Raw genomic sequence first — 19,375 nt, 5'->3', positions numbered from 1 at the left:
AGTGAGGAGAAGAAGTTAGGAGCTGAGGGAGAAAGAGAAAAAGAAGGAGATCAGATGGAGGAGAGAAAAATAAATGAAGATAAGGAAGAAGAAAATGAGAAAAATGCAAAAAAAAAAAAAAGAAACCGTGAGGGGGATGAAAGAAGAGAGAATGGAGAGAAAAAGACTAAGAGTGAGCTAGTGAAAGGGAAGAAGAAGGAGGTTGTCCCCAATTCAGGAAAAGAAGCACCATATCCTTTGGTGCCATCTAAGAAGGACAAGGAACGAAACTTTTCTCGTTTCCTTGATATTTTCAAGAAATTGGAGATCACTATTCCTTCTGGAGAAGCCTTGCAATAGATGCCACTCTACTCCAAATTTCTCAACGATCTGCTGACCAAGAAGGGAAAATACATCCACAGTGACAACATTGTGGTGGAAGGCAATTGTAGTGCTATCATCCAGAGGATCCTTCCAGCAAAATATAAGGATCCAAGAAGTGTTACCATTCCTTGCTCAATTGGTGCTGTGTCAGTTGGAAAAACGCTTATCAATTTAGGGGCTAGAATAAATTTGATGCCTCTATCCATGTGTAGAAGGATTGGGGAGTTGGAAATCCTACAAACAAGAATGACATTGCAGCTAGCGGATCGCTCAATCACAAGGCCATATGGTGTAGTGGAGGATGTATTGGTCAAAGTGCGTCACTTTACTTTCCCTGTAGATTTTGTGATTATGGACATTAAAGAGGACACCTAAATTCCATTGATTCTAGGTCATCCATTCATGTTGACATCCAATTGTGTGGTTGATATGGGAAAGGGTAACCTTGAGATGAGGATAGATGATCAGAAGGTTACTTTCAATTTATTTGATGCAGTGAAACATGCAAATGACCAAAATGTTTGTTCCAAGATGGAGAAGATTGAGAATAAGACAGCTCTGGTGGCCAGGGCTAAGGTGTTACAGGACCCCTAGAGGTAACATATTGGGAGGCAACCTAGCTTTTTCTTAATTTTCTCAATCATTTTTCTGTTAATCAATGCATGCAGTTAGGTTTTGACTCATTTGAGATTGCTAGAGTAAGGTGTTAAGCATGTTTTGTATGATAAAGGGGTTGGCCAAAAGCTTATCTGAAGTATGGGATGAGGAAAGAACTTAGAAAATTTTCAGTCATCCAACTCGCTCACCGCGCCCCATGCGCTAAGCGAGCCATAACCTATGCGTTGAGCGAGTAGCATCTCTCGCTAAGCACGCCAACCCCTCGGGTTGTGCATTTAATAGAATAGGGCTAAGCGAGGCAACTCGCTGAGTGCGACGTAGTCTTTCACTAAGCGCGCCTATGCGTTAAGCACAAAAGGCTCTCTGCCTGGACCTTTATGATAATTGGGCTAAGCGGGTCATCCCGCTAAGCCCAAATCCTTCTCTAGAATGGCAATAGCACTAAGCGAGACCATCTCGCTAAGCGCGACCCCACTACTACATCAAAAGGCATTTAATCCGCTGAGCGAGCCATATCCCGCTTAGTGAAAGTTGCAGACCAATCAGAGCTACATAACTCGCTAAGCGCACACCTGTGCCCTAAGCCTAAAAACCTCTCAGGTTTACTATTTTTTTCGAATTGGGCTAAGCGAGTTAGTCTCGCTAAGCGCATGAATTTAAATTCTGAAAATTCAAACGTCATTGAGTGCTCGCTTAGCGAGTCACTCGCGCTTAACAAGCAGATCGAAACTACCAAAAATAAAACATAACTGCCTTAGGGAAGTTACCTTTGCATCCTCCTATGATTGCACACTATCAGTTTGCAATCATTTGCATAATCTTGCACTATGCTCATCTTTCTCTGCTTCTTGTCTTCATTTCACTCACCTCTGCAATCCAAGTAAGTCTCCTTTACTTTTTGTTTAATTTAAGTTATGAACCCTAGGGTAGAAGACTTATGAGTTTTTCTATGATTTGATGTTGTTGATTTGTAGTTATTTGTTTAGTTAGTATGTTGTTAGGGCTTTAGTTTAGGACATAATGCAGGTTGTTTGCAGGGCTAAGCTTCAGGCTTCCTATGCCTGAAAAGTGGCTAGGGAGTTGAGGCTTCGAAGCCCTATTTTCTAGAAATTTTGATGCACTCTATAAGCGAGCCCTACCCGCTAAGCGAGTTCATCCATTGTGGTTGAATTTATGGGTTTTTGATGAACATGCTAAGTTGGCCCTGTCCCGCTAAGCGAGTTCATCATTTTTGTTTGAATTTCTGCATATTTGTATGAACTCGCTAAGCCATTGCACTATGGCTTAGCGAGCCTTTAAATTTTAGTTTTTAATTTCTGAGTTCGTATGAACTCGCTCAGCCAGCATGTCGCGCTTAGCGAGTACACTTAGTTAGGACTATGACTTAGAGGCGTTTGGTATTCTGGTTGCGGCTAAGTGAGCCACACTCGCTAAGCCCAACATGCCTTTGTTGTGAATAAGCCTGGGCTAAGCAAGTCTGTCTCGCTAAGCCCAAAGTAATTTAGTTATGTAGGCTTTTGTGCATGCGCTAAGCAAGCCATGCTCGCTAAGCGCAATTACCTCTTTGTCTTAGAATAAGGCTTAGCGAGTCTGTCTCGCTAAGCCATTAATGTTGCAGTAGTCAGTCCTGCTAAGTGCCCACTGGCTCTAAGCCTGTGTAGTGTGTCGCGCTAAGCGAGCCGTGCTCGCTAAGCGCAATTAGCTCTCTGTTAGAGAATAAGGCTTAGCGAGCCATGCTCGCTTAGCCACAGTGTTGTTTCAGCTAAGCGAGGGTGTCTCGCTTAGCCAGAGTCTATATTTGTTCTATTGTCACACTAAGCGCGCCTTGCATGCTATGCGCATGCATGTTATTTTCTGAAGGCGCGCTAAGCGAGCCAGTCTCGCTAAGCACCCAACTCTTTTTCCTATTTTGTTTTTCTGTTATCTGTTTTCAATAAACCTTGTCTAACTTCATTCCTTTGCTTGTTTTGGTGCAGATGGCCTCTAGAAAGAGAAGAGCTCCCACTTCTCGACCTCAGGAACCCTATGACACCTCACGGTTCGTTTCTGAGGTCGCATGGGAGAGATACGAGCAGAATATCCATGCCAGAAACATCCTCCTAGAGAGGAATGTTGAGCTGCAGGTTACTTAGTACGACGAGTTCCAACAGGAGCTCGAGCGGTGTAGGTGGCATCGGGCCTTGACCAGGCAGCCAGATAACCACATTGTTGTGGCCCTGGTCAAGGAATTCTATGCTAATCTCTTTGATCCATAAGACAAGTCCTCTAGACATTGCAGAGTGCAGGGCAAGCTGATTAAGTTCGATGTTGCAACATTGAACGAGTTTCTAAAGACCCCCGTGGTTTTGGAGCCAGGGGAGCGATATTCAACATACTCCAGATTCTGTCACACTCACCCAGACCCTCAGGAGCTCGCCGCCAGATTGTGCATTCCAGGGTGGGGTTTTATGCTTAATGCTAAGGGAGTCCCCTGGAAGCTCCTGAGGAAGGACCTCACCACATTGGCTTAGACCTAGAGCGTCTTATCTTATTCTAACCTCGCCCCCACTTCTCACATGTCTGATCTGAACATGGATATGGCAAGGTTAGTCTACGGGCTGGTGATGAAGATGGACATGGACGTAGGCTTCATCATTTCTAGACAGATATCACAGATGGCCCAACCCAACTCCTCTCAGCTCGGATTTCCTGTGCTTATCACAACCTTATGCATCGCCAGAAGAGTTGTTGCTAATTCCCTCACCTTTGAGTCCCTGAGTCCGACCATTAACTTGGCCTACATCAGGAAGAACTACTGGAACCCATAGGATCCGACGATCACATTTCTTGGGTCCCACAAGGCTAGGGCTCGAGGTCCTTCAGATGCTTCTAGTTCTACCCCTGCTCCCACTCTAGCACCTACACCAGCACTAGTTCCTTCTCTAGCACCCTCCGGCCCCTTCACTTCGAGCACAAATGTGATAGTGCCAATGCTGCAGAGCCTCCACCACGGCTTATGCCTGGTGATGCAAAGTATCTATGACCTGGCTCAGTAGAGGCCCATCATCAGCATAGAAGCCTTTATGGCCCAGGTGGCCTGGCCAGGAGTCCAACCTTCTTCTTCTGGGGAGGTGAGGCTCCTATAGCCCAGGAGCCGCAGCTAGAGGCAGAGGCAGAGGAGACGCCAGATGACACACCTGCGACCACGCCCATATAGGTCACTGATGAGGATGGCGCAGCAGAGACCGGCGTTGATACAGACTACGTAGCGGATGTCGCTGCGGCACAGGGCACTTGGGATCCTTGGCCCACTCCAGCACAACACACTCTGATGCCTGCTCAGGATGCCCCCACTACACCTCATGATGACCCAGCACCAGCCCAGGATGATTGATGATAGGATTCCATTTTATTTTTCTGCTCCTTAAACAGTTTTTAAATTTTAGTTTAGTTATTTATTTACTTAGCACATTTTACAGCTTTTTGAATAGTTTACTGTTTTTGGATTATGCACAGTGGTTTTTGAAACATCTTTTGGTTTTAATTCCTGGTGTTTGTTGATTGGTTTGAATTGAATTGATTGCATGAATTGAGTGATTTGCGTTTCTAGATCATTTGCCTTGAATAACTATGCGGTAGTTAGAAGAGAAAGAACATGAAATTAGGGGCGTGAGTGAAAATGTTAGTTTGTTTGGCAGGTAAATAGTGAAGGTAATCATTTGCTATAACCCGTTGAGATGTGTGAATCTAAATTGTGAGAGATCGACTAGCATCAAGTACCAATTTTTGCATGAATCTCTGAATGCTGAATGAATGCATGATTTGGAAATGATGAAGGCCATGATTAATCTGATTTAGCCAGTTAGCCAAACAGCCTTACCTTGTTCATGAATGATTAAACCCTTGCACCCATTTTGAGCTTGAATATAATTGAATGAGTTCTTGAACCCTAAGCCTAAATGCAATTTGATCTCTGTTTACCTTTCCTTAGGTTATAGGAGAGCATTATGGTTTAGGACAAATTTTTCCCAAATTTGGGGGAGTGTGTTTGGGTGATTTTGATTGCAGGAATGAAAGCAACAGCCACAGAAAACCATATATAGTAGCAGTAATCATAAGCTGCTAAAAGAAAAAATAAAAAATAAATAAAAAAAGAGAGAAAGATGAAAATTTCAAGAATAAGTGAAACTCTGCATGTTGTTGCTTAAGTTGAATTCTATTATGCTTGTGGCATGCCAATAGAAGCTGGGAATTAAAGAAAAAGGTGATCTAAGGATGAATGCTCTCCTAGAACCTAAGTTTTGCATCCTAGAAAAACCATTAATTGTTTGTAGCCCAGCCTCATTACAAGCCAAGAAAGTCCTTCAAATTCATTTTTGTGTGTTTGTGATTGTATGGAATGAGATGAATTGCAAAAGTTGAGACTTGTGTTGGTTGTTTATTCGAAGAACTACCTTAAACACTTGTGCATATGAGAGAAATAGTGGCCGTGAGGATTAAGCTTGGTTAACCTTCCTTGATACCTGTCATGCTTGCTAGCTTATTTTATTTGTACTGCTTAATAGACATGTTCATATCTCTGAAATACAGCATATCATTGTGAAAGGTTGTTGGTTGAAGCATTGCTTCATTTCTCTATTCATGTGATTGAAACATTTGAAACAAACACAATTTTGGCTAACCACTGTTGATTCCTGTCACTTGAGGACAAGTAAACTATTATCCTTTGCTTGAGGACAAGCAAAACTGTAAATTTGAGGGAGTTTGTTAGTTGTTATTCATGAATTAGTTTGGTATTGAAAATTTGCAATGAAATAGCAATGTGCCTCTAATTTATGGTTCTTTTTTTAGAAATTGTACATATTTTCTAACTTTGTTGAATCTAACTTTGTTTCAGGCCAAAGAAGAGAAGGTAAAAGTTGTTGATGACTCGCTTAGTGAGGTAGATTGGCTAAGCGAGATGCATCCACTTAGCGAGGCATCTAGCTTGCTTAGCGAATGGGAAACCCTAGAAGTGGATAAGTCAGAGATCTGCACTCCCAGCGCGTAGCCAGCCCGCCCAACGAGGATGTTGTCTCTTCTCATGCTTAGCGCGCCCATGCTCGCTTAGCGGATTTTCACTTACTCTTGTTCAACGAGACATGCTCGCTGAGCGAGCCTTCGAAAGCTGAAGAGTCCAAGAGCCTTTAAAACACTGAGGTTGGCAGAAATGAAAAAAAATGGACTTTGAGCAGCAAAGAGAGCTTGTCTCCGTGAAAAACAGAGAGATTTAGGGTTGAGAGGCTAGAGAAGACATTCTCCACCATTTTCTTCCATATTTCTTTCACCAAAAATAGTTTTCTTCTTGAATTTTGAAGCTTTGATTCTAATGGAAGGCTAAGCCTCTTTGTATGGGAGTTACTATTGAACCTCTTGATGTAATACTCTTACTACCTATTTAATGTTATTTCTTTGTGTTATTTGCTTCTATCTATGCTTATTTTACATGCTTGTGGCCTGATCACCCATATGTATGTGTAAGTTAGGTTTTTTTAGTATTGGAAAATGCTTTAAAACCTTAGAACTTGATAGAGCAAGCTAGAAATCTATATGTCTAAGAATGGAGTGTAGTGATCTAGTCTATTTTACATTGTAGGCTTAGTGCAACTCTTTTAGAACAAGTTTGTTGAGAAATCAAGAACAAAGGCTAAAGAGAGTTAGGCTCATTCATGTGAGGAATCATGGTTTGAGTAATTTCTCAGTATAAGAACACTAGAATAACGTTAAATAGAGAAAAACACATTTTATACAGCAAAAGAAATTCAATAGGACACTCCCCAACGCTTTTAATTTGATAGTTGTCACTTTCTATAGCTTTGAATATTTTGTTTTTGTTCAAATAGTTTAATAGTGCAGAACTTAATATTTGCTTTATTTCAAACCTTATAAGTGTTTACACACTGAATATACATAGTCTAGGTGAAACAAATTTCCTGTGGATATGATATTCAGTCTTACCATTTTATACTACTTGTGTGAATCGATACACTTGTCGTAAGCAATCAACACTTGCCAACGTTGACTGTCACGTGTCACATTTTTATTGGACGTTGACCACCACATGTTGCCTTTTTATTAGACGTTAATTTCGTGCACCTAATTAACGTCCACGTTCAATAAAAGTGTGACATGTGACAGTTAACATCCAATAAAAGTGTGACACATGGCAATCAACATTGGCAAGTATAGTCGATGTCCAATTTTGAGGTTGGGGACTGAAATAATGAGATTGCAAAAAACTAGGGGACTAAATTCGTAAATTAAATTATAAGGGGACCAAAATCTAAATCTAAGACAAATAAGAGGACTAAATTTGCAATTAAGCCAAAATAGGTAAAACGGTAGTTATTTTTCCTTGATTACAAAGATCACACAAACTCCTTTACACCAACACGCTACACAAGGAAATGGCTACTAGTTACCAGAAAAAGTGTATGTTCAAACCCATACTTTAATGCAATTTATAATTTCTATGCTTTTGTTTCATTGATAAATTTACGTTCATGCAAATCTCTCCTTCTATATTTCTTCTCTAAACTCTTAACTACTTCTAATTATCATTTATTCTCTGAACTCTAAACTTATTTACTTATTGTTCTTTATTTTTTGCAACTCTTATATTGTTCTGCATTTCATTTCAATTTATATTTCAAAAGCATTCTACATTTATGTCATTTTATCTTTGGTTGCATTTCAATTTGATTTACTTTCAAAGCAGTTTATTTTACAAGTCATTTTCTTTCTTTGTGTTTTAAAATCATTTACCAATCAAATTTATCCAATTTTTACTTGTTTTGAAAACATATTTATTATAAAAAAAACTATAAACTCATTCAAAAACTACTTTTATAACTACAATCAAAATAAGTTTATTTCTGACTTATAATTTAAGCATCTCTTAATTATAGCAAATAACTTTAGTCACAAAAACTAATTATCAGAATGATTATTTTAGTATGATACTATAACACATGAGTATGTTAAAATCTTTTGTGTATTTGATTGAACTTACAATTACAATTTTGTCACACTAAATAAAATAAGTTATTTATGATTAATAAGAATCAAGTGTGGAAACATGTGAAACTATATTTCGATTACATAAATGAATTTTCATCATAAATATTATTTTTAAAAATAACAAATTTATTATATATGATTATTTGTTATTGGATAACATCAATGCATTTCAATTAAATTTTATTAATTATATAATTTGTTGATTGTACTAATATGACTGAGAATTTCTCGATCATGTCGTAGACTAGAAAGGATCTCGAGTTAATATAAGGTCGAGTACATGTTGGTGACTCGAATACATCTCGGTCTCATGAAGATTAAGGAATTTAATTTATTTTATCATAACCCTATATTAATTAAGAGGTAAAATTATGGACCTTGAGGCTCATAAATATATATATATAAAGATTAAATTCTCAAGATAACATACTATTCATTCTTATTTATTACTTCTTTTATCATATGTATATTAATCAAGAGGTAAGATTATTGACTATATTAGGGAGATTGGAAGAGGAGTGCGACGAAGACCGGCCAAAAATATTCGACAAAAGGGAGAAAATTACTTAAATACTCCATACAGATACATTAATTATACTAGATAAAAATAAAAGTTATATTTTGTTAACATATTCATATTATCTCGATATTAAAAAAAGGAAATCCTTCGTCATATTGCATAAATTACAGGGGTAAAAAAAACTCTATTTTTGTCGTGTAACGAGAAGGTATTTGCTCCAACGGAAGGATGTTATATATTCGCACATCTTGAAGCCAATTACCCGAACTCTACAACGGTTAAATATCCACTACACGAACCATCGAAGAAGGAGGGAAGAAACATGATGAAGACCAATCCCTTTCAACTTTTTTTTCTTCATTGGATTTTGTCATTACGTGTCGTAGGTGTAATTAAAGCTGAATAAAAAAAACTAAACAGTAAGACATGTGGAGGTATCATAGGAAAATTGCACATCAAGAAATGTCCTCGTCCATGCGTCTAAACTAAAGTGATATAATTTGGGCAATGAAGAGACAAAACAGGTTTTTGAGTCAAAACAATTCGTTGCAAACCAACCGCTTCGCAAAGTTAAAAAGTGAAAACTGCCGTCAAAGACCACAAAGGCCGTTGAGTTCACGACACGTTGCCACACCAGAATTATCCTCGTTAAACCGTGTCGTACGATTTTGTCAGCACCCACTTGGCATGCACCACGTGTCACCGACAACATGACCTGCCGTCAAAAGGTGGAGTAACCCCACTTCTCTTTTGACGAAGCGACAGCTCAGGCCTCTGGGACATCAATGTTTCAGGAACTATGAGAAAGATACGTGAATCAAATCTAATCGATGTTATGTTGCATTTTCATGTGATTTAGTAGTATTTTGTTTTGTTATTTTAGCTTTGGCTCTTACCTACCAAATTTGACTCATCTTTCAATGCTACCACCACAGAAAGACATTCATTCCCGCATGCTTAACGACGGTGGAAATTTGCAAGATTATAAATTGTTCTTAATAAAAGAAATTTCACGACTTGACATTTGTCACTTGGTTGTTATTATAAATTAGAAGTGGTTTCTTGTAAAGTTCTATGGATGTTGACACACTAGTCATTTCATATGCACCATTGCACCAATGTCTCAACCAATATTGCTTTCTGAAAGTAACTCCTAACGCGATTCTATGATAACAAGGTTGACTTGACATGTACATAATATTTTCTGGGTGCAATGTAACTTAATCATGACAGTTTTTACTTTTTACTCCTAATTTGTTAGATAGGCAGTTAATTAGTAAAAAATTGTAATTATTTAATCAAAAGTTTATAATTGTACTGTGTTTTTTTTTCTTTTGTTGTCAGAATAGATGCTTAATATTTCATGAAGAAGATAATAGATTAAGATACAAATATGTTTAAATTAAAAAACCTAATGTTAGGTTAATTACTTTTGAAAAGGTTAGAATGTTTGGCTGTTCTATTGGGTGCAGCATTTGGCCGAAAGAGATGTTTGCCCAAATCGATCACTGCTTCAAAATATCATGATCTATTATATATAGTTCTTAGATTTGTTATGATTCGTTCTATGTATGCATCTAGTTTGACCCTATAATCTCGATAAATTAAAGGTGGCATTGTGCCCTCACTAGTAAAATATTGTGTTTAATTATACTATGATATAGATAAATAAATAAAAACAAAAAAAAAAACGGAATCTAACTAGACAAAGGTGACATTTAATTTGTTCTCCCTGGTAAAATATCAATTTTTTTTTTTTTTTGCTTTGTGTAGTGCAGGGCCGTGTAACATCATAACATGCAAGGCCATTAAGAAAAATGCCTTAGGCCCCTCTTTTTTTTCCTTTGTGAATAGGCCCCTATTTTTTAATGTTTATTCAGCTGAAATGTATTCATTTTAACAGAAAGATTAGTGTAGTGGTGTTCCAAATCGTGAATGGGCAATTTGTAGCCTATTGACTAATTGACTACTTTAAATATTGAAAATTTTCATTATTCAATTGCTCTCTCGTGAAATGTATGGAATAATAACGGCCAGAAATTAAAACTAACAATTAAATATAGTGATTTTTAAGATAATTTTATTGTTTTAAGATAATCTAATTAAAAATAATAATAATTTTTTTCTATTGAGATTCGATTTGAACAATTTTTATAATATATATGAAACTTTTTTTTATTTTGAATCCAAAAATTTTAATTTTAGGTGAAGATACTTTTAAAAAATATTGTATCAATGTTAATTTTTTCTAAGATTTGGTGAACTTATAGAATTTTCCTGAAAGATGGTTTTCAAAATTAATTGCTTAAATTTTGTCAAAAATCAGTAATGTTACAACAAAATAGATTAATGAATTAGAAACCTTATCTATTAATAGCGAAAATTTGAAATTATTTTTCAGCTCAAAAAGCATATATATATATATATATATATATATATATATTCTATCGTGGTAAAATATTATGTTTGATATACTATATTCTGTCTTATATATAAAAAATAAAATAATATTTTATTGATCTTAATTATAAGAAACATAAAATTTTATTTTTAATTTTTCTTTTTATCTCTAATTAATTATAACCTTTATTAATGATATATACTATTTTTTTTCTTAAAAATGGGCGTATTTATTGATCTATCAACAAAATAATATATGGTCATTGGTTAAAAATTATCTTTTAAAAATAAAAATATCTTAAATCAATAAATGTCATGGGTAGTCTTTAAAAAAATTAAAATTTATGACAAATTAATCCATCTAACCATTTTTATTGATTTTGATAAATTAAATAATTATTTCTTATATATCATATCAAAGGTAGAAGTAATATATATATATATATATATATATATATATATATATATATATAAAATTAAAAAAAGTTGCAGACACCACAAATTTACTTGACACCTAGTAGAGAAAGAGATAGAAGAGCTAGAGAAAAGTGAAATATGATTGATAAAACTAGTTGATAAGTTAGTTGAAGCTTATTTTTGTTATGAGTTAGTTGAAGCTTATATAAGCAATTTATGAGTTGAAAATTGATAGCTTATAAGCTAGTAAATTTAATTAAAATTATTTGATAAGATTAACTTAATAGTTAGCTAATAAATGTAAAAAAAAAAGACACAATTAATATTTCTAATGTTTGAATTTATGTTTAATAACTTATCAATTTAAAAAGTAGGACAATAATTTTATTATAAATTAATAGTATAGATTTGATGATTTTACTCATGTTTAAAATTAAATTTTTAATGAACTAATATTGTTTTAAATCAAATTTCTCCTTTTAAAAAATCCAAATTAAATTAAATAAACTTATATTGTTAAAATCATTTTTTTTATTAATAATATTATTTTAAAAGACAACATTAATTCTTTGGTAAGAGAAGAATATAAGTAGACCACTCAGACTAAAGTGGATACGTAAGAGATCAAAGAACCCTTTTGACGATGAGACCATGAAATGCATGATGTAATTTTGATGTGATTGTTATATTTAGTAAGCATGTATGATCCTTGTTTTAGTGTAGATGATTAATTGTATACCTAATTGATAAGGCGAGTTCAATTAAATGCAACCTATAACATTAAATGAGGACGTGTGTAAGCTATACATTATCCAAAGAGATATGCGAAGGGGACTTTGGCCTATAGAAAGGTTATGTGTAAGCCCTAGTTGGGCTAGTAAGAAAGGATAAAGGAAAGAGGAAAGACATGTTCTATTTGATGTGATACAAAGGTAAAACTTAAGTGAGTGGTCAAGGTTTAAGGTTGAGATTTAATTTTTCTAGTTATGAGCGACCTTAGGTTTGGCCATAGTGGTTAATCTTTAAATGCCAAAGAAAAAGGTATGATATAAGTTAGTAAAATAGCGATAACAATATTTTCAGGTAATAGTCGTGAAGATGAGTAGCATTAGAGAAGTGAGATAAGAGTTAGGTAAGTGATTCTTGTATGGTATGGATAGTTAATTCTTAAAAGTCCAGTGAGAAGTGAAACTATGGGAGTTAAGAAAATAATTCTTAGGATAGTAACACTACTATAAAATAGGTCTTTTACATCAGTTCTTTCGGCCTTTCTACATCGGTTACGACACGTAGTTGTAGCCGGTGACGTTGAAAACCCAAGGCCCTACAAATCGGTTCAATGATCGACTTAGAAGGGTATGGGTACGAAGACGGGCATAGTATCAAACCCATCTTAGAATCATGAGGGTTCTACATCGGTTTTGAAGGTACAACCGATGTAGAATGTAGGACATTCTACATCGATTCTTTAGGAGGACCATCGTAGTATTTGTGGGGGTTCTACATCGGTTATCAGTCACTGAGAATTTCTTATTCCTTTATATTTACATGTTTAACAAGTTAAGTAAATGGATGTCTCGAGGAGTAGGTTGGGTTGTTTGCAGGGGAGAAGATGTTTGAGCTTGTTCTCTTCTGAAGTGTAGGGTATGAATATAGTTTGTATGTATCTTTCTCGAAGATATACAACATTCCGTGCCAAAAGTTGTATTAAGTTTTGTGTTAGATTTGTGATTTTATTTCACTTAACTCCTGTGTATGTATATTCTAAATTTCCGTGTCTTAGAAATCCAGGCACAACTTAAGGCAGCATCCCTTAAGGTGTTCCGCCTTGATATCCTTTTAACCCTTGATTGCACCATGCTCCTTTATCAAAGTTATTTATTAGGTAATTTTGTTATTTAATATTTTTTAAACGGAGATTACTTGGGGTATTTTACATTACTCAAATTGAAAATAAATTAAAAGCTTTAATATTAGATCTAAATTTGAAATATTTTGTCTATATTCCTTATATATAGATGGGGGAAAGATAGATAGATGGAAGGTTTATCACGTGACAAATGTCTGATAAAGTACTATTTTGTATTGATTAGTAACTCATTTCAGACATGTTTTGACATTATTTATGATTATTTTTTACCTATTAATTGAGTTTTGTGAGATTGAGTCTCATTGGACCAAGTGTCATGATTTGTTAATGTTCAATATTTTTCTCATCTTGACACTATTTTACTGTACAAGTCATAATTTTTTACACATAGCTCCGATTTGGATAATTTTAGTCTTTTTTGAAAGCTAAGGAGGAGCTCCACATTTGTGTCTATCACAGGATTGGGTTAATTTAGAGGTTTCAGGTATCAAAATTGAGCTACAAAGTGGCTTCCCTGCACTTGGAATTTTCAGTTTTTGCATTTTGGGTTTTATTTTGTAATTAGTGTCCCAATTAGACTTTTGTAATAGGTTTTTAGGAATTTAATGAGTGGATTTTAGATGTGTGAAGGGGGGCCACGAATTTTTATAATTATTTCCCTTGTAATAAAACACTTTGCGACACACATACACACACTTTTACATTTTAGAATTTTGAATTAAGGGTTTTTTTTTTTTCTCTCTTCTTCTGTGTTCTTCATTAATTTTCGTTTAATCCCTTCAATGGAGGGCTAAGTTCCAGTTCAACTCAAGGAATCCAATTATGCGGTAGCATTTGAGTCCCCTATTCTTCATTTTTGAATCTGCGACCTTCTCCTTTTCTGTTTTTATATTTTCTGAAATTGAAATCGTGATCATGAATTTACGAAATTGAATTTGGAATAGGAATAGGATTTATTAATCCTAATGTGATCGGTTGATTGCTTGCTAATACGATTTGTGCCTAAATTCGTGATGGATTGGGAAATGTGATTATTAGTGCTGCTTTCACAAATGCATGTTAGATGATGATCCTATAGATTTGTATTGGGGTATGTGTATTAAAACTTGAAGATATAATTTTTTTTTTGATAAATTAGATTTTTAAATTATTGTAATTTAATCCATCTCAATTTAAAATTAATTTTTGGCATATCATATAACTAGAATTTTGTGTTTTAAATCAAATATTTTATTTCATAATCTTCGGTTTTTAAAGTATTATTCTTATTTAATTTAATAAAATAATCATTTTTTAATTATAATAATAAAACCTGTATTTTTTCTTTAATTTATTTTACTTATGAAATTTACTTAAATTTAAAATATTCATACAATATAAAACATTTGTTACTGTTTTTTTTTTTAATCATGTAATTGATATGAAGTATTCATCAATTTTATCGATGATTAATTTTTATCAGAAAATATGAAAGAAATTAACTTTAGTATCACCTAGACCAATGACTTATTAGTACCTATTAGAGTATCTAGATTTCATTCAACATAAAGCTTGTAGAGTGACTATGCATATAAACAAATATAACTAAGGTTATGTTCCATAAAACTAGTTGAAAAGTTAGTAGAAAATTAAAAAGTTAGTTAAAAGCTTAACAATTAATAGAAAATTAAAAAGTTAGTTAAAAGCTTAAAAATTAACAGGTAACTAAAAGTTAAAAACTAAAAAATTAATTTATTAAATTATAAGTGTTCAGTAAAATTATTCGTTAAAATAGTTAAAAAGTATAAATGACATAAAAATGATAAAATCATGATTTATTTAAAAATATAATAAGAAAATTGAATAAATGCATTGAAGATAAAAATGAAAGAAAACTTAAAAAGTTAGAAGTTAACATTTTATAAAATACTACTTCAAGTAGCATTTTAAAAACATTAAAAACTACTAAAAAAATTATTTATCAAACAGTGAAATAACAACCACTAACAAAATTAAAAACTAATCAAAATATTTAGTTCAACATAACCATAATTTAAAACATCAGATCCTGATTGGTTGTGTCCTTCATCTTTTGTTTTCTTTTGTAGAATTGTTGTGTCCACCAAACACCAATGAAAACAAAATCTAACACGTTTTCTTTTTAGACTTCTTATATGGCAACGAAAAGAAACATTTTAGCTTGAATTGGCCAAGTAGAATTTGTCCTCCAGAAAATGGGGATCGTTGTTAAGTCCTTTTCGTCTTAGGCCCACTTCTACCGCCTTTGTCATGTGAATTTTCAGTGTGGTATATCAATTTTATGGAATATTAATTAAGTAGAAATTCAAAACAAAAATAAAAATAAGGAATCAATATATATATGCAAATTTATGTGATTGTTCTTAATAATATTCTTTTACATATTCACATAATTTTATTTCTTTTTAACATTTGTATGAGTATATTAAACTCAACCGAGTGACATGTATTGTCGGTTAAAAATAAAATTAAGATTTATATAAAAAAAAATTAAGATTTAAAAAGATAACATTAATAAAAGATAGAAAGTTGTTTGTAAAAAAGAAAAAAAGATAATAAGTTCATTATACAGAGTAGGTGAGAAAATTTTAAGAAAAAAAAGTTAAATCTTATTGCATGTACATGAGAATTCCAACTCTTTAAAGGAATGACTATTCTTTGTTCTATAAAATATGACATGAAATGCAATCACCATTTCATGATTTTTTCCTCTAACCAAAAACAGAATATTCATTTTATGGCATTCAAACAAACAAACAAAAAAGAATATTCATTATTTCATGACACAAACATAGAATACATTGATCGTTTCCCAAATAAACTTTTTCGGTCAAATCACAAATCAAATTTATCAACAAAGTTTATTATGCGCGGACAACTTTTACGGTTGTTTTTTGGGTCCAAAGACATTTTTTCCGTTTAATCAGAGCAGACAAAAAAACTAAGATTTTTACTTTATGCACTTCCAAAGACATGAACGGACAAAATTACCCCTACCTCTCGAGACATGCTAGGTGCACCCAATAATTAGATGAATGGGAAAAATTATCCTTGTGTCAATCTGTTCATTCTTCCGTATGAACTCTCAGAAGAACAACCTTCTCCCGGAAGGTGTGTTTTTTATTAGAAAATTTTTCTTAAAAAATTAATGGCCAAGACTTGAACCCATCATTTTGAGGCTATTATCACAACGCTCTAACCAACTAAGTTAATAAATCAATTACATTATAAAATAAATAATATTAGTATACATAAATTATTAATATACATAATTATCACTAACATTTCTAATGTATATTTAATGTGCATGTAAATTTGAATAATAAATTTTGTGACAATTGAATTTAATTTAAATCATATAAATTATGTAATCCATATATTTTTTAAAAATAAAAAAGATTTACTATCACAATATTTTATTTGTATTACAAAATTTAATATATATTAAACAAATTATTTATTTTATAACAACGTGAATTAAATATGCATTAAATTTTATAATAATAACTCGAATTAAAAAATATTTAATGCATATTTAATGACCTTTGTTTCACACTTTCACTGCGCCTGCTTCCGGTTTTACGCTTCCTTTGTTTCACTTTCACTTTCGTCCTGTGCTGGGTGGTTTTTGCAAGTTTTGGTGGTTTTTGCAAGTTTGTTTGAAGTAGCTGTTCGGTGAAGGTTAAATATTGGTGGTTTCTGTCGTAGTTGCTCTTCTTATTCCGTCGGAGGTACGCATTTTATGGTTTTTTTTTGTGTTCATCTGTTACAGAAGAAGCAGTAAAAGGTTGAGGGAGGTGATTCAGTAAAAACTTCTTCCGGAAGTAGTTTCTAGAAGAAGTTTTCCGAAAAACTTCTTTCGGAAACTGTATTTTTTTAATTTTTTTGGAATTGTGTTTTTAAATTTGTGAAAAAATTAATATATATGAATATTATAATTTATAATATTTGTATTTCATATTTTTGAAATTGTGGATAATTGGTTTAATTAGGTATAATATTAAATGATTTAGGTAAAATAATTGTATTTTGTTGTAATAGTAAAATGTTTTATTAGTTGTTAGTTATAGTGTTAACTTTGGTTAAAGTAAATAATTTAGTTTTAATTTAGTTTTAACTTTTGTATTACTTGTGTATGATGCATAATTTAATAATATGTCGTTAAGATGGACGAATATCAATGGAAGTATGACTATACGATGTCACAAGAAGTTTATATGGATTATGATAATGAAGAAGAATGTGGTGTGAATGAACCACATGTTGATTGTTCGAATGCTTTCAATACCTGTCAGGTAATCATGTTCATTAGTTTGAGTCATTTGGTTGAACATATGTTTCATATAAAAAGTAATATGTCGGAGTTGTGTTGTAGGTCTTTGGTACTCGAGATGATGTTTTGCAGTGGGCTCGAATAGTTGCCCATGAAAACAGATTTGTTGCAGTGATTATGAGGTCTGACATAGATACTGGTAGCAGAGGAAGAAGTTCATTTGTGTTGATTGGGTGTGAAAGGAGTGATATGTACAAGTGTAGGAATAAAGATTTCGTTAGAAGAGACACTAAGAGTAGGGAATGTGGTTATCTCTTCAGGCTTCGTGGGAAACCAGTGCATGGAGGGGAAGGTTGGATGGTGAAGTTGATCTGTGGGATTCACAATCATGAATTGGCCAAGTCCTTAGTTGGACATCTACACGCTGGGCGATTGACTAAGGATGAAAAGAAAATTATTGCTGATATGACAAAGTCGATGGTGAAACCAAAAAACATCTTGCTAATGTTAAAAGAGCACAATGCCAACAGTTGCACCATGATCAAGCAAATTTACAATGCAAGAAGTGCATATCGTTCTTCAATAAGAGGAGCTGATACTGAAATGCAACATCTGATGAAGCTTCTCGAACGTGATTAATACATTCATTGGCATAGATTGAAGGATGAAGTTGTGGTGCGTGATCTGTTTTGGTGTCACCCAGATGCAATAAAGTTATGCAATGCATGTCATCTGGGGTTTTTTTATAGATAGTACTTGCAAAACAAACAGGTACAGACAACCACTACTTGACTTTGTTGGGGTGACACCAACGGCGATGACATTCTCTGCTGGGTTTGCATATCTAGAGGGTGAGCGTGTTAATAATATTGTATGGGCTTTGGAACGGTTTCAAGGTCTATTTTTAAGAAACGATCGTCTCCCTGTTGTTATTATCACTAACAGAGACCTAGTACTGATGAATGCAGTGAAAATTGTGTTCCCGGAGTATACAAACTTGTTGTGCAGGTTTCACATCGATAAGAATGTCAAGGCGAAGTGCAAATTTTTAATCGGTCAAAAAAATGCTTGGGACTATGTGATTGATAACTGAGGTACTTTGGTTGATTGTCCGTCCGAACAACAATTCACTAAGTCCCTTCAGAAATTTCAAATTACTTGTTCACCTTGGCCAATGTTCGTTGACTATGTTAATGACACATGGATTATCCCCCACAAGGAAAAATTTATTACAGCCTAGACGAATAAGGTCATGCACTTAGGCAACACAACAACAAACAAGTATTAAAATCTTATTTTTTTTCTAGTAAGGATTATTAATAAATGGTATTTAATTGTTGTATATTTTTCATGTTTGTTGTGTATTTTAAATGTAGGGTTGAATAAGCTCATTGGGCTCTAAAAAGAGTATTACAAAATAGCCTTGAAGACCTATGTAGTGTTTGGGATGCCATGAACAACATGATCACGCTGCAACACGTTGAAATTAAAGCATCCTTTGAAACCAATACGCATGTGGCTGGACATGTATTTAAAAAAACCTTATACAAGAGGCTTGTTGGAATGGTTTCAAGGAACGCTTTAAATGACATTGCTACCGAGGTTGAGCGTCTACATTATCTCGGTAACGATCCCTTTTCTTGTGGTTGTGTGATGAGAAGCACACTCGGTCTTCCTTGTGCATGTGAGCTTTCTAGGTATACTGCTGGCAGCATCCCAGTGGATTCAGTCCATATGTTCTGGAGGAAACTTTGCTTTTCAGACCAAGGGTTATGTGAGGTCGAAGTCAGCATCAAGGAAGAGATTAAGACCATATCTAAAAGATTTGAGGAACTTGATGTGTGTGGCAAACTAACTC

At 33.9% G+C, this 19,375-nt stretch overlaps 1 protein-coding gene across 1 annotated transcript; it reads left to right on the top strand.

Annotated features, from left to right (window-relative positions):
* Positions 1-339: 339 nt before the first annotated feature.
* LOC114386243 lies at positions 340-738 on the top strand. The gene has a single exon (XM_028346208.1). The coding sequence runs from the start codon at positions 340-342 to the stop codon at positions 736-738; it is 399 nt and encodes a 132-aa protein (XP_028202009.1).
* Positions 739-19,375: the final 18,637 nt, after the last annotated feature.

The sequence above is a fragment of the Glycine soja genome, chromosome 15 (genome assembly GCF_004193775.1).
Source record: "Glycine soja cultivar W05 chromosome 15, ASM419377v2, whole genome shotgun sequence".
NCBI classification, from domain to species: domain Eukaryota; kingdom Viridiplantae; phylum Streptophyta; class Magnoliopsida; order Fabales; family Fabaceae; genus Glycine; species Glycine soja.
Note: the sequence above shows the minus strand (reverse complement) of the source record. Positions and strands in the feature narration are given on the sequence as shown.

Excerpts from the sequence above, each read along its gene's own strand:
- LOC114386243 (XM_028346208.1), top strand. The coding sequence starts at position 340 with ATGCCACTCTACTCCAAATTTCTCAACGATCTGCTGACCAAGAAGGGA.